Consider the following 27,213-nt stretch of genomic DNA (forward strand, 5'->3'; position numbering starts at 1 on the left):
GAGATCTTGACTTGAGCTCTTGACAGAATCTCTAAAGATGACCTCATATAACAAAATAAAACCATAATCTTGGTGTACAAAGCTTGAAACCCATGGGATTCTATGTGTACGTAGAAAAACCATGCATTTCTTTACTTTCCAAGTAGGTATAGAACCCTAAGTTGATGACATCAATATGCAATAACTAATAAGCCCTCAATGTATGAAACAAAGCACAAAAGTAATTTGTTTTTCCAAATTCCTTTGTCTGAATTCTTCATAGTATGTTTAGCCTAAATAAAGGTTATGCTGTAAGCTATTAAGTGTATAACTAAGAGTGAATACTGAAAAACGTTATCATAAAGATTTGCTCAAAGTGTTTAAAAGACTGAGGAACTATTATTCATGAAATTGGTTTACTTAGACAAAGAGAAAATGAAAATGGGAATATTGGCATTAAATCTATTTTAGTGAAGTCACTAGAGCCACGATTTCAAAAGTAAATGCATTTAGTTACAACTTTGTTATATCAGGCAGGCTTTGCTTCAACCGTCCAGTCACTATACTCACTTAGACCAAAATCTACTTCAGAGGTTGACCCACTTGTCTTGAAGAGGCTATGGAGGTGGTGGTGGGAGGGACGACAAAGTCTCCATTTATGAGTTACTCTTCATGGAACATAGCTTGGAAGGGGACCAGGAAGTCATCTAGTTTATCCCTTCTCAATAAAATAATTCACTCCATGATTTCCTCCTCAAAGGGATTCCCAATCTGTGATAAAGGGAGCTTGCTCTTTTTCCAGACTCCTGGTACATTTTATTTTAAACTCTATTATACTAATAAAGTATAAACACAATTGGGAATTTTATAAATTTGTAAACATTCTTTCCAGTTGTACCATTATGGCTTTGAGCATTGATTCCATTGAGGTTATCATGGAAATCATAAAGAGAACGAATTAAAGTAATTTTAAGGTTAAAATGTATCTGGTAAAAATCTTAGATTTAAAACCAGAATTTTGAACTTATATAATAATTTTAACATGAAATATTTTTCCTAAATAGGTCTGTAGAATTTTATTTACTCCCTTCTACCGTATTATAAATGAAATATATTATGGATTTTTGCTCTAAATTCAAGTTGGATAATCAAGTGTTTTATTATTATCATTATTTATTTTCTTATATATTTATTTATCTTAGATATTCATTCGGTGCTTTTAAAATATCTTGCATACACCCATATATGCACATACACAGGCGTCTTTCCCCCTGCAAATTATATGACCTTGGAAAATGCCTTCAACCCCAGGAGACAGCCAGTATGTTTTAAAAAGTGCATGTTAATTTCTTTTTTCAACCAGTTGCCAGTTCGTCTGACAAATTCACCCTTAAGGCAACCCAGAGAGAAAAGTGCATTAAAGTCTTTAGTATAACCAACCGAAACACAATTGTTCATCAGATGGTCTTATTTTGTTGTTGTTGTCAATATAATACTATATTTTAGATATCATGTGATGCCAATCCACAGTGTCTTAAGTATCACTTGCTGATGCTAGTTACATCACAAAAATGCAATATGAATATGAAGGTAACACTTCCCCACACAGTCAGTTCAATTTCAATGTCTATTTATCAAGTTTTCTGAAAGAAACTCACTGAACAACATAGGTGGTTTTTCCTGTTTATTATATAGTTATTCTAAGGTGGTAAGTGTCACAAAGTTAACTTTGAGAGGAATAACATGGTCTAGTGTGAAACAAGGTACAATGTTTTACAAGGTAACCACAGCACAAAGTGATGGAACTTTCAAAATTGGATTGTTCAATGAAACATTTCATCATTTAGCTCTATAAAACTCTGCTGATGTCCTCAATTGATGGATTATTTCAACATATTGTTGTTTAAAACATTTTTAACACCAAATGCTCTTTTTAAAAGAATACACATCCAAGCAAGTCAAACTGTAAGCAAAAAGTATGTCTACTGTTTTCTAAAAATTTTATCCAAATTTACAACAATAATGTATTTTGAAATGAAACGTACTTAGAAGAAATAAACTCAGTTCCTTGCTACTGATGAATATAAACTCAAAAAAACAGATCACAAGAAAATTAACTTTCATAGATCTTTGCCCATGACCTTTCAGATACCTACTGCCTTGGCTTCAAAGACATTTTGTGGCCATATATAATACAAACACTCATGTATTACATGCATCATTTATACTATCTTGGAATTTATCCATCATCTTTACTAAAATAAACCACATTTTAAAGACGCTATACATCATGCACCCTTAAAAATTATAGCTAAGGCCTCAGATTTCCTATCTTTTCCACATGCGTTACAGGCACAAAATTACAAATATTTTTCAGCTGACAGTATAACAAACCACATCAGGCAATTGGTATATTGAATTAAATATATCTCTAATTTTTACACTATATTTCTGTGGGCTATCTCAGTCAAATACAGTCATCACTAACATGCACAATTAGACACACTAGCAAAGCTAATGCAAATATGCATAAAAGGGCAAATGTATGCATATCTAGTAAATTCATTCAATGAACATTTTCAAGTGTGTATATGTTTCATAGATATATACACACATATAGCAAGTATAGTAAAGTTACTACTGAAAATATGTCAACGGTTTAGAACAGTGTTTTGAAAGAACATACAAAATCGCCTTACAGGTTATCTGGCTTTCTTATTAAACTTCAAATCAAATAAAGGCTGGATTCTCCTTTATTTATGTTTTAATGTATAGTACTCAACTACTCCCAACTCCATAAAACAATATTTCACTTTTTAGTAAATATTGATTGACAATGATAAGTCATCAATACATACACACATTAGAGAAACATCAGTGATAGTATTCATTTTAATAATTGAATATCAAGACATAACAATATAAACATTATTGTGTGATTATATTTAATAGTTAACACAACATTGGATTTGTCTGAATTTCAATTAGTTTTTGTATATCTGGATTCCAATCTTTTTTAAAAAATCAATCAGTGCATCTATTTGGACTGTTTTGCCGTACAAGTTCAGCAAACTACTTTTGAAATTAAACATGCTCTGACTAATATGCCACATAACCAATGTATGACATTAAGGTTTTACAAATAATTCCACAAGAGCCAGTAACTTATAAGGCTGTGTCACAAATGCCATGCTTTACTCCTTATGGCCTATACACATACACACATACTTATGTAAGTACACCCATATACACACTAAGCCCTGCAAATCTACAGAAACACCCACACACCTGTATAGATATATGGCCACATATGAAAAATTTTGCAGTCCAATGGCTAAAATACATGGAATAATTTTTCAGGAACATTGTTCTCTATTTTCATTCATTTGTATTAAGAAATGTGGTTTTTAGACTTTGTTATTTTCAAATTAAAAAAACAAAAAGAGCCTAATCATGTATAGAGCTGCAGTGGATACAACCAAAATACCATGCTGGGTAACATCGGGAACACATACAGTACATAAACGCTGGTTCAAAACATTTTTAGAAAATATGATTTTTTTTTAATATTTAGATGAGCCAATATATAAACACAGAGATGTGTACAGATGGGTGGACCTGACACTCTTAAAAGCCTAAAACAGTATAGAAACATTGTGGTTTCACCCCGCAGCCCACCCCCACCACCCCTTCCCGCCACTTAACTGATGAAGAAAGACAAAGAAGAAACAAACCACGTGGCTTTCAGAACCAGTCTTTTGAGCTCACACTGAACTTCACACTTGATATGTTATTAGGTTTTACATTTCTAAAATGCTGAAAGCAGGGAAATATGTATCATATCGTTTTCTGTGATGTCTAAGAAAAAAGTGAGTGCAAATGAAAAACTTTCAAACTTTTAACTAGAGCAGTGTCTTCACAGCACATTTAAGGTTTATCATAAGGACAAAAATGCTGGAGTCCTCTCCTGTTCAGTAGAACAATTTTAAAATTCAGTGTCTAACTTTTTAAAGGAATTCTATAAGTAAGTAAATCTTAACTGCCTATAAATCATCAATTTGGTTCCACCAATGAACTGAAAACTTCTGATTTGTTGCTAAGAATTTTTTTCAATTTCTGCTATAGTATAATGGAATTATGCTCTGCATAGAAAGAGATCTCAAAGTCTATAAATGGTGTGCTGTTTCAATCTCTGAGGGACTTCAGTTTCAAAAAGTAAATGATATATATTGCCCCTGAACAGTCCTTTAATAAAAGTCATATGTTCAAAGATTAAATGCTGTGGAATAGCATTTCCCTTGGAACTGCTTGAATGGAAAGTTGGCCATGATATCCATCGTCAATTAGTACAAGTCCAGTTTCTTTTTGCCGTGTCTAAACAAAGCCATGGGCTTCATATCAGTTGGTAGTATCTGCCACTTATCCAGAACAAATAGCATTTATTGGACCTTTCTAAGCAGTAGTTGTCCATAAGATTGACAGTGCAGGGACGTTAAAATTATTGGAATTTATTTTTCTTCTGGACCATCTGACCCCACCAGGTTTAAGTTAACTGTTCCACTGCTTTCTTTGCATTTTTGACAGTTCAGTCAAATACATACTAATCTTTTATGGACTCAACTGTATTAAGTAATGCATTTTACAAAGACATAACTAGAACAGACACCAGCACAGGCAACTTCACAGATGTTTACTGTTTCAGCTAAAACAAAGCAGCCTTTTGATCTCAGCAGGAGTCTCTGTTCATTGCTATTGGAAACAGTTTTAAAACCTGAAGTCTGGAACAGGTATTATTATGAACTGTTCTTTCAAGATGGAATGGTTCAGTTTGTGGTTCTCGAATAACCTGCCAGAGAAGTGTCTTTCTCTCCAACAGACAGGATAATAGGCACTAATTATTATAAGGCTAAGTTTTCAAATGCTGGTAGATTGCCTGAAGATTTTTTTTTTCTTCTTTTGGTTGAAATATTTTTTCGCTTGCAAAGTAAGCGAAAGTAACATATGTAACTATAAACCAGATGGTAAAATTTGATAGTTGAGGAATTTATCAAGGAGATAAATTGGTAACATTTAAAACAGTATATGACAACTGAATTTCTCTCCATCTTGAATCAAACATTTTGTTTTTAAATTCAGTTTTCAAGTAAAATTTGAAGAAAAAAAACTCAAGTAAAAGCCTCCAAATGGCATCATACATTTTTAATTTATCACCTACTGAGATATGTCAAGCCTATAGAATATCAAAACCATGCTTCACAAGTCTCAAATTGTTAGTGTTTGAACTAGTAAAACTAAATGATCACTAGGATATGGCTTAAATACAATAGACCATACACATTAAATTAATTTAACATTCAGATTTTAAAATACTTATTTTATGTTTAAGCAAAGCTGACTATAATTTTTACAAAGAGGACTAGAAGAGCAGAATTAGTAGGTTAATGTTAACAATGGGTTATAATCATAGACTTACTTGGTTTAACACAAAAGGAGTTTTGCATATGAAACCAGCAGGATCCAGGATTTCTTGGAATGGAGATTTGGATATTTGGGGCCTGCTTTATACAGCACCATTTAAAAGAATTTTGCTTTTCAAATTGAATTTTTGGAAGAAGTACAGACACATTTTTTTTAGGTCTGTGTGTAAAAAAAGAAAAAAGTTTCCTAGCTTCAGTCTTCACACATTTGAAAAACTACATATATAGTTGTGGGAGGGATTATACAATTTATAGTTCTTTATGTTAGTATGTAGTTTAAGATATATTTATGCTGTTTCCAATGAAAGATAAGTTTAAAAATTAAATGTGCTTGACAACAAAAACAAGGAAATTCCTAATGCCTGATGTTAGAGTCTTTATGGGTGTGTGCTTGACGTTTTTCTTCAATTCTATTAACCCACAAAATGATAAGGAGCTTTGTCTACTGACTAGGAAGAAAAAAAATCTACTTAAATACTTTTATTATTTTGTAGTAAAAGGACCTTTAAAAAACCAGAAATCTAAATTTTAAAAAGAATTTAACTTTAAGAAAAAAATGTCTTCTAGTGCCATTTTAATCTGCTTGACTGAAAGTATAGAAAAATTGTATCTACATGTCTACTTGTGATTAAAATGAAAACCCTACACACAGAAATTATGATTATGTATTACTACATCATTAGTGTGTTCTTATACTCAATATTGATTGGGTCTATTTATGAAAGTTATCTAAAGCCAGGCCTTGTCCAAAAACCTCAGCAATTGAGTGTGTTTGTGTTCAAGCTCCCCCAACCAAATCATTGTAGGAGGCATAAAAATCAATCTGCTTCAAGGATCAACATCATGAATATAAAATGCCTATATATTTACTTTTATATGATTTGGGCTTTATAATTTCAAAGTATGCAAAACTTTTTTGTGTATTTTGCTGTTAGACTTTTGCTTAGGAAATGTGAAACCTTCACCCAATCACAAACCATATACATTGCTCCTTTGTCTCTTTTACACTGAGTCTCCTACTGAATCCAAATCATCCGAAGAGAGGGGGCGGTACAGGTCCTGTAAGATGAAGGGCGGTATAGATTTGTTTACTTGGCTTTCTTGGGTGCCCCATGGCTCTCTTAGGAGTGGAGCAATACTGAATAGCATCCCTGACGTCGCATATCACTAGACCTTTTAGAGTCACCAAATTTGGATAAGAGGAAAGATGATATTGAGAAACCATCTAACAAGACAAAAATATTTTGCCTTATTGATTTGAACTGCTCATGAGCTTTTGCCTTCCGTTGTGTCCAGTTGAATATTACAGCCCCTGAGGTCTATCAATGCTTCTATGTGTCTAGGCTAGTCTTCCATGAACAGTTTCTTCCTATTCTGGGTAGAAGAGGAACATGCTTACCTCACAAAATAACTTATTAGGAGCCCTAGCTGGCTTTCAGCAAATTCTGGTCCCAGAGCAGCAACTCAGGTGTTGCACTGAGTATTGCATAAATCCAATGAACAGTGCCTTTTCAAATTCTGCTTGGAAGACAGAAAGAACGTAGACTTGACCTACCTCCCTTCCCCATATTCTTCCCTGGTTCCCCAACCACTCACCTCTCACTTCCCCATTTTGCCTCTCTGCCCCTTTCTGCTATGAGATCTCTCTGTTGGTAACCAGGCAACCAGCTCAGATCTGCAGAGTGTCTAGAATCCTGGCTTCTTTTCTACTTTGTACCTCCCACTCCTCACATCATCGGAGTGATCAGATAATCCACAAAAGTCAGCAATGTGGGAGTATAATGGGGAGCTTCATTCAACCTACATGACACATTTCTTTCTGATATATTAAGAAACGGGACCCAAAAAAAATTCATGGATGAAAAAGATCTTCCAATATCTGCTTCTGTGACCAGTCAAATGCTTCTAGACAGTAATTTAACTAACTGTTTTGTAAAAATAGGGAGGTTCCCTGGTGCATTGACACCAATACTTTTATGAAGAAAAATACCTGGCATGCAAACTCTTATTGTACATAACTATTCTAAGAGAGATAACATTAAAAAACATGACTTTAAGGGAAGAAACAAAAAGCTGACTAAATCATCATAATTTATATGTTTGATTTCTGAAGTAGTCAAATTTCTCAATATTGCTTTTAAAGAAACAACTTACATTCCTGTCTTTTAAAATGAGGTAGGGAGTGTGAGTGTGTGTGTGTGTGTTGGGGGGCAGCCAAGTAATTTTCCTGTCCATGTTGCTAGGCAACACAGAGAGAAAAATAGAAGTCGCTACTGTTTTCCAATTTGCAATAAAAAGAGTTAATTTATTCATTGAAATGTCTTCTTTTAGCACTTGCCATCTTTCGCTTATTTCAGTATTTCCTGCATAGGAGTATAGCCAACCATTTGAGAAGAACATTAGCCAAATTTGAAATAGGAGTAGTTTTGGGGGGATATTCAAGGCCCATTTTAAATGGGAGGGGTTATTTGATGAAGTTGCCTCCACACCAAGTTGAAAGGTCCTCTTGCTAAAGCAGCTGAGAATGTACCCGTCCACTGACATGGGCTTGAACAAAAATGTACCCATCTACTGACATGGGGCATGAACGGGAATGTGCCCATCCACTGACATGAGGCATGAACGGGAATATACCCAGACACTGACATGGGGCATTAACGGGAATGTACCCGTCCACTGACATGGGGCATGAAGGGGAATGCACCCGTCCACTGACATGGGGCATGAAGGGGAATGTACCCGTCCACTGACATGGGGCATGACTGGAGGATGTTCTTTTATGGACCCAATTCTAAAGCCTAGAAACTAAGCCATCCGTGAATTATCCAGTGCTCTGCTCACAACTTGTGCTTAATAAATGTTTTCACATAACGGTTAACCCTTATCTCCCTAAAACAAATAGGGTTGTTTTTCCCTCTTGATTGTGTTGCTTGCATTGGTGGTTTAAATGACAAAATGAAGTATCTGTAAGAGAACCACTCCTTATTATCATTTTCTAAGTGCTGACAATGTTAATTACGTAAGCCACTGGGCACACAGCTGCTAGTAGCTGGAAGGAAATAGTCTGCCTTAGTTGGACAAAATCATAATGAAGTAGAGAATACAGAGGACATAAGAAGTAAATTCTGGCCTCATTCTACAAACAAAGGTACCATTGAACAAAGCACTTAATGTCCTCAAGACAGAGCTCTCCACAATAAGCAAGTGGGGAGAGAAGCTCAGATCTATGGCAGGGATTCTCAATCACTCTAATTTAATCTCCACAACTAAGCATGAGCTAAATCCTGAATCTGAGTTTAATAACCTCAAAGGATAAAGAGGAATTTCTATGCCAGGTGTACTCTCCAAAGTATACACTTCAAAAGAGAGAATGTTCTGTGAAAAAGGACCCCTTCTCTGCTATATCTAGTGGCTGTTCCCATAGATGGGGACCTCATGGGGTAATATTTATAAGAAAACAATCACCCTACTACCCCTTCCTCCATTCAAGGATAGACATTTAGGAGATGAAATTAAATTGGCCAATTCTTCTTTTAGTAGTTCACTATGACTCCTGTATGTTAAAATGCAAAAGTAGACTGCAAGAAGAAAACCACAGTGAAAACACTCAGATGGAACTGAAATAGCATTATTGGATTTTCTATCTGGAAAGAGCATCTTTTTTTCTTTTGTTTTTTTCCAACTGAGTCCCAGAGAGGATAAGATAACACAGCCAATTAGTGCAGGAGCTGGTGCCAAACCCCAGGCCTCATCAAATAATCTCAACAGGCCAAACCTGATGCCAGGAGGATCAGTGGAGAAAGACGATACGACCTGATATTTGGTGGGACAGGCTCCAAAGGGATTGAGGATTGACTGAATCCCCCTCCCCCACTTTTAGACGGTGGTGTGCAGACACAGCCTCGGCAGGAGGTTTAAACAGAGGAGCTTCCAACTTGGTTATAGTTTAAATTTATGGAACTTAGAAGTCTCATTTCAAAACACATAATAAAAGAAATCAAATTCAAGCAGCTAGTCTTTGAGTCCAGAACCCTCCAAGGAGCCCTTGCTTAGTAAAATATTCAGTGAGCACCATGATAACACCTTCTAAGCGCATGTCTTCCTCCCCACCTCGCTTGTGAAATCAGAGCACTGAAAGGCTTTCCACTTGCTCTGCTGCACCTTCCCCTCCTCCCTTCCCACTCCTTTCAGTCTTGCCTTGGTGTTACTGGGAAAGACAAACAGTCAGTTGTAAGGGGATTAAAAACTGTCTTCCACTGTGAAAGAAGAGCTAATCCTCACTCCCTTCCTTAGCATGGAGAAGCTAACAGTTTCCAGTAACTTTTTGACTTTTGTCTCCAAGCTCAGCCAAGTTCTCCATTACTACACGAGAAGCTAAAAAATAAGTAGTGATGAAAACCATGGTGCTCAGTGTGGGTTTCCTCCACAAAAGCACATGTCATATGTACCCAGCCCCTGCTCCATGGACCCTAAGCCACTCTGGACCACCATTCTATGCCACAAAACAACTCCTCACCCTGCAGACCCCTCCAACAATGACACTTTTCCTTCTCCTTCCTTAAGGAAGGCTGATAATAATGATGCTTCCTCGTTATAACTAAGGAAGCTTACAAACCAGTGCCAGTAAAGCCAAGTCTTTGTGATACAGGACAAAAAGAGCGGGGTGTTTATAAATGAAGCAGCAACTGTTTATTCTTCTCCAAGTTCAGATTTAGAGAAGCTTACAGAGAAATCAAAAGCCCTGAGTGCAATCTAAGAGAAACCATGGTCTAATGAGGCTCTGCCATTGGTCACCATCTGCCCTCACCTGGTTATTACTTAGAGACAAGAGCACTATTATGAGAGAGCTATTTGCTGGCACCTGTGCTATTCTGCACCAAAGCTCAGACAGGTCGTAAGCAAGAAGCTGGCTTATTTCCTTACCCTCTGCTTCCGCAGGCTTCCTGGGCTGGTGGGTGATGGGCTGGGCGACTTGCCTGAGCGCGGAGTGGAGAGCTGACTACCAGGGGTTCCATTAACTGGAAATACAAAGAATCACAGAGAGGAAAAATGGCACGTTAAGGACATTTCAGGACAAATCAACTTATCAGAGAAATAAACAACTACAGAGGAGCATTTGCTAAAATTCCAGACACCTTTTTATCTGTGGTCCTGAGAAAAAGCTTCAGGGAATACCTTCTTCAGAGATTCACTGTTATATTAATCCTGTGTTTAGTATAGCAGTAGATTACATTAAAAATGTTTAAACTGTACTTTTCACAACTTTCCCAATGAATGTATTATTGATGCCTTTAACTGTACCAAAAGGGATCTGGGCGATGTGGGACGTTTTCCATGGAATTCATCCTTAATTCTTTAGTGTAGCTTCCCAGTAACTCCCAGTGGGAGTACATATTAGCACAGTTCACAAGTGATATTCTCAGTGACTTGTTCAACTGAATCACTGTCTTTTTATAGTTAAGAACTGACTTCTAGAAGTTCCTGCATCCACTTCTGCCCTGTACATCTCCTTAGCCTAAACTCTGAAGATCTGCCCTCAACAGGACAAAGTAACAGGCACAGACACTCGGGAATTCCTCCCCATCTGTCTTTACATGGTTGAAAAATAAAAGCTGCTTTCTAACAGGTTTAAATCACTGCAATTTTACCCGATTATTAAGATTTTCATATAACATTATCTCTAAACTGAATCAAAGCCACAGAACTCAAGTAAGCAATTCTTTTCTCTGAGTAACAATAAAAAAACACTTAAAGAAATGAGTTTATAAAAATATATAATGTCACCATTATCTATCTTACCCATAAAAATGAGAACATTTTTACATGCATTACATCCACAGTCAGTGAAGAATTAGCCATGAGACATACAAACACACATCCTTGAAGGTACATAAGAAACATTTTCTGAAAGGGAGAGCAAGAATGCATTTAACTTACCTTCTATGAGCTCTAACATGGACACAGTCGTAGTGTTTGAACTAAAGCTAAAGGCAAAATCGCTTCCCAGCGCTTAGCCCAGCACGGGGAAATGGGAGGGAAGCAGGTGGGTTAGTTAAGGATGGCTAAGGCTGCTCCCAGGCAGACTGAATGAGATGCAGGCTTCATCAGCAGATGCCTTTTCTGCGTAAGGCTGACGTCTCCCAACCAGCAGTGGGAGGTGCGGGTTCTGTCTTAGGCTACATTAAAGGTGTCAATTAAGCCTCATGCCAACCCAGAGCCACTGCTAACACCCCCACCCCAACACCACTAACTCCCGGAAGCCGGAGCCCTTTCAGTACTTTGTGCTGAATCATAACAAAGTACCTCTGGGGGCAAGAGACCCAATGACTCATATGGAAATCAAAATGACAGTAACTTCTAAAGCCTGCTAACTAGCGGGTACTAAGTACATCTTCACAAAATTCAGTGGTACAGTAGGATGTTTATTGATTTTTCATACACAGTGTTTGCACAAAACATTATTAGGGCCCATGAAAGTGGGAAGGTCTTTGTTTTGTCATCTCCAAAGCCCTTTAAAAAATGTAATATAACCCACATTGCACTAATATGTAATTTTGCTTTCGCAATGTATTTGGTAACTCAAAAAAAAAAAAAACAACAAACTTTTTTTTTCTTTCTTTGACAGCTTGAAGTAGGAAATACTGAGAATGCTTTAATTTGCTTACATCCTACAGTTCTTTCTGTACTGAGCTTGATGCTCAGGCCTCTTTGCACTGGACTTCCCAGCCAGTAACCTCTACGGCAGGGGTGTCAAAACTGCGGTCCACAGGCCAACTGCGGTCCACGGGCCAACTGCGGTCCGCAATCCATTGTTAATTGGCCCACAGCAAATTCCAAAAATATATTTAGTTTACTTAAATAAACCAGGTGAGGCAATATGTACTTTACCTCGAGTGAATGGCCCGGCTGTTTGTGTATTTTACTGCATATGGCCCTTGGTAAAAAATGTTGAAAAAAGTTTGGACACCCCTGCTCTACGGAAAGGGCTGTGAAATAGGCAAAGACTAAAGAGCTGTGGGTAGAGGCAGAATCTACAGATAATAAACCAATAAACAAGAGATACCTAGGATATGACTGAAAAACAGGTTTTAAGAATGCAGTATCTTCTTTGCTCACTTTATGTCTTTATGTCTCACCTAAAGACTACACAGATTGGGGGAAAATGAGCAAATGGGGAAGCAAACACAGTATTGACATTTTAATTTTTTTAACTGGGGAATATTGGGGAACAGTGTGTTTCTCCAGGGCCCATCAGCTCAAAGTCATGTCATTGTCCTTCAATCTAGTTGTGGAGGGCGCAGCTCAGCTCCAAGTCCCGTTGCCAGCGGCACAGCCCACAATCCCATGTGGGAACTGAACCTGCAACCTTCTTGTTAAGAGCTCGCGCTCTAACCAACTGTGCCATCCGGTCACCCCTCCGGCAGCTCAGCGGCAGCTCATTGTCTTCAATCTAGTTGTGGAGGGCGCAGCTCACTGGCCCATGAGGGAATCGAACTGGCAAACTGGTTGTTCAGAGCTCACGCTCTAACCAACTGAGCCATCTGGCCGTCCCCAATATTGATAGTTTTAAATATTGAGACTACTCTTATCAAGTTAATGGGGGGGGGGAGAGGGAAGGGAAAAAAGAAAGTGAAAATAGCTTTAGGAATACCTTGCTTAAAAAAGCAAAATAATATAACAAAAAGCGTGTTTTGTAACTGCCCATTATGTGTGCATCTCAGATTATTGAAGAATTTATTTTCTATGGAGAAGTTAATATACTTAAACTACATACACACACACACACACACACACACACACACGGTGCCAAAAAATATATACACATTTTAAGAAAGGAAAACTGTATTAAAATTATAAGAATATATGCCAATAACAAAAGATGAATACAAGTCACGTTTGACCTCTGCAATTACAAGAGGTGCTCAAAGTGGTTACCATCAGCATCCAGACACTTCTGATTATGGAGAACTACTGCTTGAGGAACGTTGAAAAAGTGTCCACTTGTATACATTTTTTGGCACCCCTGGTGTGTGTGTTTGTGTGATGTATGCATATATAAACACACACACATATATATGTGTATATGTATATGTACATATATGTATGCACATATCCTCATTTAACTCTCACAATAATTTGTGAGGCAGGCAGTATCATTTTACAGATGAGGAAACTGAGGCATAAAGATGATAAGCAATTTGATACAGGGTGGAGCTGGAGATCGAATCCAGGCAATCCAAAAATGCACTCTTCACCAACCTTCTAGCCTTCAGGGAAATCAGGTCACCAAACTAGTCATCACAGTAAAGTATTTTGAGAGGGGAAGTAGTGGGTGTTGCTGTTGGAATTCTAACAATCTGTGGAGTCAAGGTTGGCATACGCCATACAGAAAGGTTAGCGGATAATAGAGCCAGAACCTAAGTATTAGTAGGAGTTCGCCAGGTGAGGGAGGGTAAAGCACGATAAAGGAGAAGAATGCCAAGGGGAGAGACTACCTGTTTCATGGCTGGCTATGGACAAAGGAGCAAGTGTGGTGCCTTAAGAGACCTAAATCAGTTAGCTCAGCAGATGACAGGAGCAGATGACAGAGCCTTATGAATTAGGATGCAGGAGAGGTAGGCAGGGGTGGCATAATGTAGGGCTTCAGAATTAATGGTCTCTGTCCACTGGGGCACTCGGACCTGCATCCTTCATTCAAAGCCACTGAGCTCAGGCATCTATTTTTGCCTCATCTCTCTGGAAAAATGAAGCTTGACTGCCAAACAAGTCATTTACAATCAAACATGTTTGGAACACAACCTGCTTGAAAGTTGGGAACGGCCTGTATTCTTAGGGTCAGAGTTCTGTTCAAACTCTTCCTCTTGGCCACGTAAAAAGCATTAGCAATTTCTTAAAACAGCTCTTGACACCCAGAAAACATCCGACACCTTATTGTTGAATCACTGTCGGAATAAATAAATTTATTTCCTAAGTAAGTTTGACATACTTATTGAGTTCAGCTGCTTTTTATCCTGTAATACCAGAAGTCCCTGAATGCCAATAAAAAGGGCTTTGTCACTTATTTAACAGAACTTATTAAAATGCAACTAACAAATGGCCTTACTTTACAGAGGGCTTTATTAAACAATTCTTTATCTTGAATGGGAAACATTTAACTTCACATGGTTGTTTTCAAATGGTAAAGTAGGCCTAACAATTACTTCAGGCTGAAGTTACTAACCTCTGAATTACTAAAGTGCTTAACAAATTCACCCCTTCAGACCCAGTTCTGGTTTCCTTTGCTCAGGTCTGTCAGGTATATTCTCCTTAAACCCTCTAACTCTTGCTCCGCTTGTTACTTCCTGAGTGACAGGTGCTAAACTTTAGGCTGGATTATTCACCAATCCCCTGAGGACTCAATTACACATCTGGCCACCAAAGAACTGTAGAAAAAAGTCTGTGAAGCTGACTTCTACCATCCCTCTTCCACGGTCCTCTCTTTTTTTCAACTTGGCCACCACCTAGTCCCACCAAGGACACAACAGTATGGATTGGTCACGGCACATTACTTCTCATGACGAATCCCACGTCACCTTTTCCTTCATTTAAGATAGGTGATCCCACTCTATGTTACTCCTTGGAGCCATGAATTCGGGGTTCTGTAATCAACCAGTTGGTACACACAGCATGCACTTACTATGTGCCTGACTATCCGCTGGTCCCTGTCACCCAAAACGTATCATTGAATATGAAAATTACTAAAATATTCTATAATTTGGAAATACTTGGCTTACTTTTATTAATTCATTGCTCCTTTTAAATGACTTTAGCCTCATGTATACAATAGTTTAGCAACTTCTTTGTGAACTTAAAGTGTTCTTCTCTTTACAGTTGCATTCTTTTAAGTCTCAGACATCAAGTGAAAGCTAAATGTTCAAATGTCTCAGACTCATCCTGAAATTAAAGCAATCTCCAAGCAAGACCATCTCATTACAAGGTAAGTAACTTTTGGGGCATGAACATCTACCTTGCCCTTTCCCTATTTTCTTTCTGCACTTGAGGTAGCTCATTTATTTATGAGGAGGGAACGTGTTTGCATACATATGGGTGTCCGACTGTGTATTCAGTGGGGTGGTGATTCAGGCACTTTGCTGGGGAGATCTGGCTGCTTGCCTCGGATTTTCCTTCACTCTCTGATCATGGAGGAGGCTGTAGATACTCTAAATCTTTTTCCCAGCCTTTGTCCATTGCTTGTCACATTATTGAGAGAAACAAAAACAGAAAGAAAACAGATGGAGTCAACTGAGGCAAAGAGAAAAAGATAACTATCTAATGGCAGGCGGAGACTCTTGGGAGAAGATGCTTTTTCCTAATTCTGTCTTCATAGGGGCTCAGCTGAGAGGTGAGGTAGAACCTTGACTTTCTCCATTTGTCTATACTCTCGTCTTAAACTGAGACAATGGGTCCAATTCAAAGAGCCTATCTTCTGAGAATAATAGGAAGTGTGAAGTCAATAGAAAGAGTGGGGATGGAGAAAAGGACATGGCTCTATAATTTTTTTTTTTTTTAATAAACATTTACACACACACAAAAAGGCCCTTGAACCTCAGGAAATCTGAGCAACTTGAACAGATCCTAGTATTTCTCCATTCACTCATCTGCTCAACATTTACCCAACAGTTACCATGAATGTGTAAATAACTCCTGCTCTCAGAAACCTAACAGCCTAGTAGGATGATACAATACTTCACCTGTACTGAGAGCCAAATCCATCGGCACAGGATCTTAGAGGTGGGAAAGACCCTAAACAGTGAGGTGATCAGGGAACATTTCACAGAGGTCACTGGAGTCAAATTGGGAATGTGTCCTTTTGACAGCTAAAGTAACAGAGGAAGGCTTCTAGCAATAATGGTTAGAGATGGAAAAGGGGTACCTGGTGAAAATTTAAATTGATTTCTAGAATAGAGCAAAAATCCAGAGAAGTGGCAGATGTGGCTAGAAAGGAAGACTGTGGCCAAATCTAGGTAGTTCTTCAGCGGAGAATAAGGAGCTGAGACTTTATTGGCAGAAAGAAAAAGGGCAACAAATCTGACCTTGGTGTGCAGAGCAGAGGTAAGGGGCAGAGGACCAATGCAGGGAGGAGGCCAGCTAGCAAGCAGTGTCTGTAGCCTGTGAGATATCGGAGTCTTAGTACAGCATGACAGAGGAGGAGCCAAGGAGACTGGTGACAAATTCGATGTAGAAGGGGAGGGGAAAAGGAGTCAAAGATGATTTCCGGGTAAAAGGAAAAAGATGTTTAATTCAACATTAAAACAGGATCATCTGGAATCTTTCGATGTAAAATTATGAAAATGTGTCAGTGGGGATTCCAGAACAGGCTGTGGTTATCATGAGGGAATTAGGCGCTGAGGGCACCTTGGATCAAGGTGGATGAAGGTCCTGGGACTGAAGGGCTGGCTCTGCGGCCCCCTTGGTCGCCTGGTGGGTGCTTTGCCCCCACCCTACCAGGTATCACAGGACAGCCTCCCCTTAGAGTTAAGCCTGGGAGTCAGCCGTGGAGCAGTCCCACAATGACCCCCAGGGGACACAATGCCCAGAGGATGCCCCCAGCCCTCTGGTCTTGTTACAGGTTCCCAGTGGTGTCTTTGCTGCCAAATCCTATGACCTCCTTTTGGTTCTCATGCTACTGGACTTCTAAGCATTGAACATTTCTAATCTCTCCTTCCATCTCAAAGCTGTCTGCCCCTTGGACTTCTGTCACTGCACTCTTGGTTCTCCTGCCTCCTCAGATGTGCTCTTAGAACTGCAGATGTCCCTCAGTGTCCCATTGTCATCTTTACTTTATAAATCTCTCATTGGGATCAGGAGAAAGGTAGCTTACCCTCCTATTGTTTAAATCACTACTATATGCCAGTCTCTCAAATGTGTATTGTGGGCTCGAATCGAACTTAAACACCATTACTTATTCCTAAACATTTCCAAACCAACGTATACTCCACATGTCTCAAATGGAACACATTCCTTGCCTCTCTCCTCAGTTGACAAACCTGTTCCTCGTCTCTGGTTCCTCTCTCTTTCTCTGCCCTCATATCCAGTTAAATTCCTGATTTCATTTCCCTTTTGAAGTCTCCCCCACTTCCAACATTGCTGTTTAAATTCTGTCCCATCAGTTTCTTTCCAGGACGACTGCAGTGGCCTCATGGAGCCTTCCAGGCCCTTAGCCATTCACGTGTAGTCATCCTCTCTACCACTACCACTGTTTCTAAAATTCAAATAAAAATAAAATCACAGTCACTATAAATCCCCTTTCACCCCATAATACCTACAACAAAACCATGCCTTTGTGGCCCTGTGCAATCTGACCACAAGCAACCGAGCTATCACCATTGTCTTCAACCCTTTCCTATTTTATCATTGATTTTTATTGAACTGGTATCTGTTTCTCAAATATACTTGCATGCCTTTTTGCCTTGACTCAGGTGGCCGTGTCCTCCTGGCTCTTCTTATCCTTCAAGTCTCAATTTATTAGTCTTTTTCTCTTGGAAGCTTTCTCTGACCCAGTTAATGAGATTTAACCCATTCTTCCTCTGGGCTGTCATAACACAGCACTGTTATAGTAAGTGGTATAGGTGTTTGTCTCCCAACTTGAAAGCAAGAACTGTGCTTTAATCGTCTTTGTAATCTTGGGACTTAATACATGCCTGGAAAACAGTATATCCTCAGGAAATATTTGTTTAATTAACACGAGGCATTAACAGAGAGGGGTTTATAAAAGCATTTGGGGTAGGCTGCTGCCCCCATATACACAGTGGGTCAAGATAAATGTTCAAAGTTTTGAAAAGTATCTTTGGAGATATTCACCTGCTGAGGGCGAGCAGTATGAGTAGAAGGGCCCAGGGAAAGAGAATGGATGAATTACTGAGCTTTATATGCAGCAAAAAAATTCTAGACACAATGATGAGTCATCAGCCCTCTTGATTTTCTTGGTGCATTCTGTTTTCAGCAATTCCCTTGGAACCCCAACGCAGGAAAAATAATCCTCCAGAGAATGTACTAGGATGAAATCTCTACACCAAAGGAAAAGACTGAACTAAAAATTAATAGCCAGCAATCTGCCTTTGAAGGTGTTTGATATAAATTTAAAAAGTTGACAAATGGAACTAGTAGGCTGATTAAAATTCTCTTTGCTTCCCCAGCTTTGATTCTTATCTGAATATGTTGCATAAAATACTTTTATGTAAAAAAGTAAAATTTGGATAGCATAAATAAGAAGACTTCAGGGTTTCCAGTCACATAAAAGTAAGTGTTAAGCCCGGGAAGGATAGACTGGTGCTTCAGTCATGGCAGACGGTAATTTACTAAAGCACCCAGTTTTTCCCTCTGTTCAATATTCAGCCTTGCATCTCCAGCACCCCACATTGCTAGTCCTGGTGGGTTCTCAACATATACTGAGTGAATGGTTGTTGACAGGAGTGTTTCTACATTAGACTAAATGCTTCTGAAAGGCACAGAAGTCCATCAGCTCATGCTTGAATTCATGACTGTAAGGTACCCACTGGGGGGCTCAGTTATGTTTGCCAAGGCTTCTATACAGAGAGATTCTAAATAGAGGGTGTCATTCTATGAGAAAAAGTTGGCCATTGATCTAAGTGGAAATAAAACCTCTAAAACAAACAAACAATCAATCTAACAAACAAACGGAAAACCCCAAAGATCTTCTACAGGATCTAAGAAGAGGTCAAAATTTTGAAATCTGTAAGTTTTAAGGAGGACTCTATCAATGAAAATTCAAGATAGATAAATGTGGTTTTCTTATACTTTTAATATTAAGAAAATAATATAAAGCAAACTAAACTTTATCTTTTCTTATTGAAATCAAATTAGTGCATATTGTACTCTGATTTTGAGGATATTTTGTTATAAATTATTGTACAGGTAAAGCAATCTGGGGGGCAGCCAGGCGGTCAGGTGGCTCAGTTGGTTAGAGTGCGAGCTCTCAACAACAAGGGTGCCGGTTCGATTCCTGCATGGGATGGTGGGCTGCGCTCCCTGCAACTAAAGATTGAATATGGCGACTGGACTTAGAGCTGAGCTGCGCCCTCCACAACTGGATTGAAGGACAACAACATGACTTGGAGCTGAGGAGCCCTGGAGAAACACATTGTTCTCCAATATTCCCGAATATAATTTAAAAAAAGAAATTTGTTTAAAATAATTTCACTTTTAAATTACACATTTTATGAGATGTCTGTGTTCCAAAGACGAACATGCATGAATAAAGATTCAACCCATATTAAACACTCTTTATAATGTTTTTATATTTTCTTGTTTCTTTTAAGAAGCAACTAAAACCATTTTCCCCTTTCTTACTGGTATCACATTCAATGTCTCAGCATGCAATTGTCTGGGGGATCGTTATTTTCTTGTGTGTTATTAAGGCTTCTGGTTTTTCTTTTTTTCTAGTTTCAATCGCTTTCTTTGGACTCTCTCTGTTATGGATACTAATAATAATTCAACAGGTATGTGAATTATGTTATCTATAAATTATTTACGGGGCTTGATCTTGGGAGTAGAGGCTGTTTCTTTCATCTCTACAGTGTTAGAGCCTAGCAAATGTCTGACACTGGCAGACTCATGTTTGAAATTTCTGAATGTGTAATTGAACACCTTACATTAATAAATCAACTCTAACTTCTTTTAGTCCCAAGAAGAGGAATGGGTACAGGACAAAGAGAAGATTTATAGAAGATTCTCAATCTCGTTCTAACACTGACTTACATGGAAAGGCTTCTGTCTCCCATTGACATACATCATGAAGTTGGGGTGAATCATTTCACCTGCAGAAAGCTGGTGCCTGGCACTCATACTTAGGCTTCTGTTCCAAAGTGTTATGATGTATATTGCAATGTTACACCAAGTGCTGTATTAGTTATTTCCTGCAGGTCAAAAGTTTAATAAGCAGAGGAGAAAAAAAAAGATATCAAAGACTGCCAGCCTGCTGTGTCTGGAGTACTGGAAGCCCCAGGTGCCAGCCCTGTGCTGCCACTGTTAACGCTGTGACTCTGGGACAGGCAATTGCCCCAGCCCCGCCTCTGCTTCCGCATTTCTAAAAACGCACTATATTGTTACAAAACAAATAATAATATTGTGTTGCTTGTTGTTGGAAGACAATTTGGAAAATCAAGAAAGATCAAAGAGATAAAAGTCCTGATGTTTCATTTAAATATATGTTAGCAATATTATCATGAACAATAGCATGGCATGAAAACTGAGCAAATCTTAACTTTATACTATGCTCCAATCTCTGGATAATGCAGGAAGATGATACTGGAAGTAGAAATTGGAAAGCGGAAGCAGAGATTATTTTAAATTTTAAGTTAATATTTTAGGAGGAAAAACAAAGATTATTTAATGTTAAAGAGTCAGGTTCACAACGGTGATTGGGGTTTTGGACAACATCAGTATGCAAGAGGTATGAAAGCAAAATTGTTCAAATTCCTATCTTCATGATTTATTAAAACACTGATTTTAAAAAAAATGATGATGCAATTAATATTGGGCTAATTCACTGCTCCTTTCCACTGGTTGTAAGAGCCATACTTGAGTAGAGACAGGAGTCTTAGACTAGCTCCGGAGAGGGGCCCAAGGCAGGGGCTCCCCTGACATCCAGCAGCCACACTTGCAACTGAAAAGAAATGGAAATATCACTGGACTTCCTGAACCCCAGGCTTCCATCCCAGGGAAAGGAAGTAGTCTTGAGGTCACTGGTATCATCAACGTATTTGTGATTGACTGGGTACCATTGCTCTGTAAACCCTCTCTAAATTAGAATCACCCAGAAGAAGATGGTAAGATTTCGTGGCAAGTCAGACTCAAGAGACAGTCGTTGCATGTGATAAGCTGTTACATAACCAGGAAATGGTTCTATGGAATATCTTCTAGATCAAAATGCAAGAAGTTGAAAATTATATATGCATAAAAGACTCATATGAAACAAAACGGGATCAGTGCTATTTGATTAATTTTGACCTAGTGGTTAAAGACACCTTGGAATGAAGGTAGTTTTTCAAGAACATACTGATTTTAAAATAGATTTGGATTTCACTTTATTTCTGGAAATGGAACTACCTGGCATGCCGCACCTGGAATCATAAATTCCAAGTTAGTGCTGGTCAAACCAACCAGGTTTTCACTAAGTTGAAAAGAGCTTCTGGGAAACAATAGAAAATAGAAATGCTCGTGTGAAGCAATATATTGATTTTGAGGTAACGTATCCTATCCATTTTAAACTTCCAAAAGCAATAGTTCCAAATCTTGGCAGTAACAAATAGAAATGCATTTAATACATTTGCCTAGCTGCTTTGTTGAGTTTCTGAAATTACTTTTGGTGAATGCTATAGCCATCTATATTTATGAGATTATAATTAAATACATTATATTTATAAGATTTATATAATCTTAGAGATGCTGAATAGTGACTATGTTACCAGTTAACTCTAAAGGGAAATAATTTCCTGTATTTATTTTTTAATGAATTCATTTTTTAAAGTCTTTTTAAGGTTAGATTCATGATTCTTTTTACTTTAATTCAAATTTTAGATTGTTTTTTGGAATAAAACAGGCTCTTCACTATTTACCAGGTTATATCTGAGTTGCAAAAATTCTCTTACCATATTTTCCTCCCATTTCCTTCCATTCAATCTTGGCTCCCATAATCAGACAGACAGAAAGTGTGGGGACATTTTTCTTACATCTGTAATAGGAACGTTAGCAGCAAACAGTAGCTGTTCCAGGTCTCATGATTCTATTCTCTGACTTGTGCACAATAATCTGACCTATCCCCTACCTTTCTTGACTTATGGGGACAAAAAGAAAAAGGAAAAGAAACTTCCATCCAAACCCAGGAACATCTAACTGGCTACAGGTCTCAAAAACAAAACCTGTTAACAACAATAACAACAACAAAAATTAATAGCAAGAGTGTATATTGAGTCTCTTGAAATATCTATACTGTAAAAGCCATAAGAATTTGACTAATCACTCATTATTAAATGTCGCCCCCCACACACACCTGATATTTTAAAATTCATGGTATATATACTAAGAGAAAGAGAGGAAAGATTAAGTAAAATTTATCAAGTCAGAGCTGATTTGGATTGAGGACTAATTCTGTTCTTTAATATTCATGGTTTTTTTAGTTGTATTGATAACGTTTCAGTTAATGTGGGGCTTCTTTCTCCTTCACATCCTTCTGTGATGGCACTAAATAGACAAGATGTTAGGGGCAGAAGGCTGTCAAGCCCATGACAGCTTTCTCTCTTACTACCCCATGGGAGTTCATCCCAAAGGACAGGGCAAAGGAGAAATGGTCTTTGTCCAAGAGCCTCCAAAGAGCTCAGTTTTAACCTGTTAGCAGGTTAATGAACAAGCTAAGGTCTCCCAGGGAAGGTTTACACGCAGCAATTCCAGCATCACTCTGTCATTTTGGAGGTCCACATCTCTGTATGTAGGTGGTGTGTCTCTTGTAGGGAAAGGCTTTCCGCAGTATCAGTTTCCAGGGAAGGGATGATCTTCAGGCAGAAAGTCTATCCTCTCCCAGGGGATTGGTTCTCTGAAGGCTGGCCACAAAAAGGATGGAGAAAACGAAGCTGGCATTTGTCACTCTCGTATGCTCACTGCTCTCTTGATCTACACTTCAAGGTGTCTAGACGTCTGCACTTGGCTGCAGCCATTACAGATGGACTTTGCCACTCAGAAGCAAGCAAGGAGGTAGAAAGGAAGTCATGTCTATCACGCCAGTAAGTGAAGACAAGCCATATCTTTCATAACAGATTATCCAGAGTCAACTGACTTCCTGTATTCATTTCCCCTTTGTTGTCTGTAATTCAGTGGTTCTCAAATTTGAGTGAGCCTCAGATTCAGCTGGAGGGTATAGGAAAATGCAGATTGCTGGGCCCCAGCTCCAGAGTCTGTGATTCAGTGCGTCCAGGGAAAAACCCAAGGCTGCATTTCCAACAAGTACTCAGGTAATGGTGAAACTACTGATCGGGGGAACCACACTTTGGGAACCACTTCCTTTACCGAACGTTTCTTTAACTATTGGCTATAGACAATCTGATCAGATCAGATTAATTAATTCCAGTCTGATCAGATTAATTAATTCCAGATTAACCTGGAATATTTGCTAAATCACAGAGAGATTTATGGTCTTAGAATCTGAGGGGGCGTGATCAGGATGACAAACACTACCGAGTTCCCAAGTGATATTTATGCACTCTAAACATTGGATCTTACTACCTTACCTTTTAGCAATGTCTCATTTTAGGGTTCATCCAATCTGGGTGAGCTATGTCATATTTAGGGAGGAGTTCTCAGCCCACCCTTCAACTAGAGGGGTGAACAAGCTGCACCTCAAGTGACAGCCATGTTCTGAGACTTATTCCCTGGCTGGTTATGATGAAGGCCATGCTGTGGGAAGGGGACAGTGGCAGTCCATTGTTGCCACTCAAATAGAACATCAAAAGAGGAAAAGGTCTTTGGAAACCTGCTTAGCGAATACTTGTAATCAGTAAAGCCCCAAGGAGAAGGTGACTCTTAGAGAACCAACTTGGGCTGGGTACTCTAGCTATCCAGCCAAAAGAATTCCTTCTTCTTATGGCAGAACAGTATTCTATTGTGTATATATACCACATCTTCTTTATCCAATCATCTATTGAAAGACACTTTGGTCATTTCTATGTCTTGGCCACTGTAAATAAAGCTGCAATGAACATTGGAGCACATATATCTTTACCGATAAATGTTTTCAGATTTTTTGGGTAGATACCCAAAAGAGGAATTGCTGGGTCATATAGTAATTGTATTTTTCATTTTTTGAGGGATCTCCAAACTGCCTTCCATAGCGGCTGCACCAGTCTGCATTCCCACCAACAGTGTATCAGGGTTCCTTTTTCTCCACAGCCTCTCCAACACTTGTTACTATTTGTCTTGTTGATGATAGCCATTCTGACTGGGGTGAGGTGATATCTCATTGTGGTTTTTACTTGCATGTCTCTGATGATTAGGGATGCTGAGCATCTTTTCATATGTCTATTGGCCATCTGTATGTCCTCCTGGGAGAAATGTCTATTCAGGTCCTCTGCCCATTTTTTAATTGGGTTGTTTGTTTTTTAGTTGCTGAATTGTATGAATCCCTTATATACCATTTGCAACAACAAAGATGGATCTTGAGATTATTAGGCTAAGCAAAGTAAGTCAGACAGAAAAAGTAGAGAACCATATGATTTCACTGATATGTGGTATATAAAACTGAAAATAAAAAAGGAACAAGATCAACAAATGAAGAAACCAAAACTCATAGACGGAAACAATAGTTTAGTGGTTACCAGAGAGTAAAGGGGGAGGGGTGTGGTAGATGAGGGTAACAGGGATCAAACACATGGTGATGGAAGGAGAACTGACTCTGGGTGGTGAACACACAATGGGATTTATAGATGATGTAATACAGAATTGTACACCTGAAATCTATGCGACTTTACTAACAATTGTCACCCCAATTAACTTTAATTAACAAAAAAAGAGTTCCTTCTTCCAAGGTTTCAGTTTTACTTCCAGATTATAGCACCTCCATTTTTAAATACAGAGGTTGTAACTTACACAATAGTGCAACAGCTGGTGAGTGATTCCAGAGGCAGACCTTGGAGCTCCAGCCTAGAGATCTTTTCCCATCTCTTTGGGTCCATGCTGTTGAATACAAGAAGGCCTCTGGACAGGCCCTACATACAGGTCTTTGTCCCTAAGAGCATCTCTGTCTTCATGAAATCAGGTGACTGTCACTTTGATGTATGATCATTTAATAATTCCCATTCAACATTTATATCATTTAATAAAGAATCCCTTTTAATAGTGAAACAGACCTTGTACCTAAGACCAAAAACACAAAACAAAACTCAAAACCAAGAACAACCTAAATGATTCATGTCAGTTTTAGGACCAAAGAAGGAAGAGTCAGGGCTGAGATGGTCATCTTGTGAGTACACATCCTGCGCCCACACCAGCACGGATGCCCAGTGAGCACCAGACACAGGCCGTGTCACCACCGCTATCCCTGCGCTGGGCGCTCCTTCTCACAGCCCTGCTGGGAGCCAGCGTTTAACAAAGGTCCAGCAGATACAAACTGGAAAGTCTTCATAAGCCAGTACCAAGTAGAATAAAGGCTTTAACAGACTCCTGGAGTCGAAGGCCCTTAGTCCGAAAAATTAATTTTTGTGGTAGAAATTATGCAAGTTGGTCGTACACTTCCAGTTGAGGGCAATGTGAGTCTTCACTAAGTTAATTTTCCCAAGCTCGATGTTTTTTCTTACAGCCAACGTGTCAGACTCTGGAAAAAATCTCTTCCACCACTCTAGCATGTTCTAAAATTATAAACCGGAACCTACACTACCTTAAACCCTCTCTCTCTGGGTTTCACATCCCCTCTGCTCGTCACGCGTCAGAAACAAGTCAGTTTCTCCAAAGTCGCCTTTGCAGCTTTACCTGAGCTAGTCGACGCTGGGGACTTGCTGCGCCTGGAAGGTCCCGGGCTCTTGGTGGTGCTCCTGCGGGATGACGAAGCTATTTTGGTGTAGGAAGTGGACTTCACCACTCGGCATTCTGGGGAAAGAACGAGAACCACACGTCGTTATAGGGTCATGGCACACCCCATTCAAAATGTACGCTAAGTTTGTAAGGAGAAATACATGGCCGTCCTCAGCCACTCCTTTTTCCTGCCAGCCCCATGCTCTTCTATAACAAAGGAACCAAGAAAACGTGAAAGGGCACAGCAGGCATCTTCCACATCCAGGAAGCAGTACTCCAAACCTTCTAGTTTACCTTCTTGCAATAATATTTTGGACACATTGGGAGTAATAGGCTGGTAAAGTGGTGATTTTGTTGGTTTCTCTCCACCCACCCCTTCCTTATTTGTGTGTATATATATATATGTGTATATATATATATATATATATATATATATATATATATATATACACACATATATAATATATTATATATCTCTTCTGGGATAAATTGTTCTTTCTTCCAAGAAAAATGTTATATAAAAGGTCAACCTCATAAGCCAAGCTAGGAAGGAAGTGATGGAACATTCCACCTATTATGAAAGATTCCACCCATCCCAAGTTTATTGTTCTTGGGAATCCTTGCAGCAATAGCTGCGGGTCTTCTGAGCATTGGCTCAGAAGCGGTAAAATCAGTAAAGGGGTGACTTCACCCAGCTACAAGGCCACCGTGGGAGTCTGTGCAACCACACGATGGTGTCTATAAAATGAATTTTTGCCTGAGGCTGAGAAACAACTTTGCTTTCATTAGATTTAAATCCTTGGTATTTGTGTTCATTAAATTCAACACTAAACAATCTTAAAGAGCTTTTTATCTCTCTCTTAGTAACCTGTATTGACCAATTACAATGTTGTGCCAATCCATACATCTTATTTTTAAAGAACCATTTGTAATAAATAAAAATATTTTTAAGCTAGTAATAATAATCAATATTCATTGTAGATAGAAAAACATAAAAAAATATCTAAAAAACACCCATCAAGAGATACTTTTATTTTTTTTGGAATGTGGTACACAAACTTTCAGAATTTTTTTCTACTCATTTATATACTTAAACAACATTGGGATTAGTTTGTACATATCCATCTGTTACCCGCTCCTTTCATACCACAAGATATTAAGAGCATTCTCACTCTTTCATTTAATGGCTATAGAACATTTT

General features: G+C 38.6%; 1 protein-coding gene across 7 annotated transcripts in view; it reads right to left on the reverse strand.

The window, feature by feature from the left end:
* Positions 1-27,213, reverse strand: part of DCLK1 (doublecortin like kinase 1) — a 313,253-nt gene that overhangs the window by 65,207 nt on the left and 220,833 nt on the right. For 3 of the 7 annotated variants that reach the window (XM_081047041.1, XM_081047042.1, XM_081047040.1), the window contains exons 5-6: positions 25,971-26,087; positions 10,380-10,474 (exon numbers count right to left, since the gene is read on the reverse strand). In XM_081047041.1, the coding sequence (XP_080903167.1) occupies positions 10,380-10,474; positions 25,971-26,087 (212 nt within the window). Of the gene's footprint in view, positions 1-4,937; positions 6,516-10,379; positions 10,475-11,393; positions 11,665-25,970; positions 26,088-27,213 lie in introns of those variants that run through there. The other 4 variants (XM_081047043.1, XM_081047044.1, XM_081047045.1 and 1 more) reach the window with 3 other exon arrangements.

The sequence above is a fragment of the Rhinolophus hipposideros genome, assembly GCF_964194185.1.
Source record: "Rhinolophus hipposideros genome assembly, chromosome: 4".
NCBI classification, from domain to species: domain Eukaryota; kingdom Metazoa; phylum Chordata; class Mammalia; order Chiroptera; family Rhinolophidae; genus Rhinolophus; species Rhinolophus hipposideros.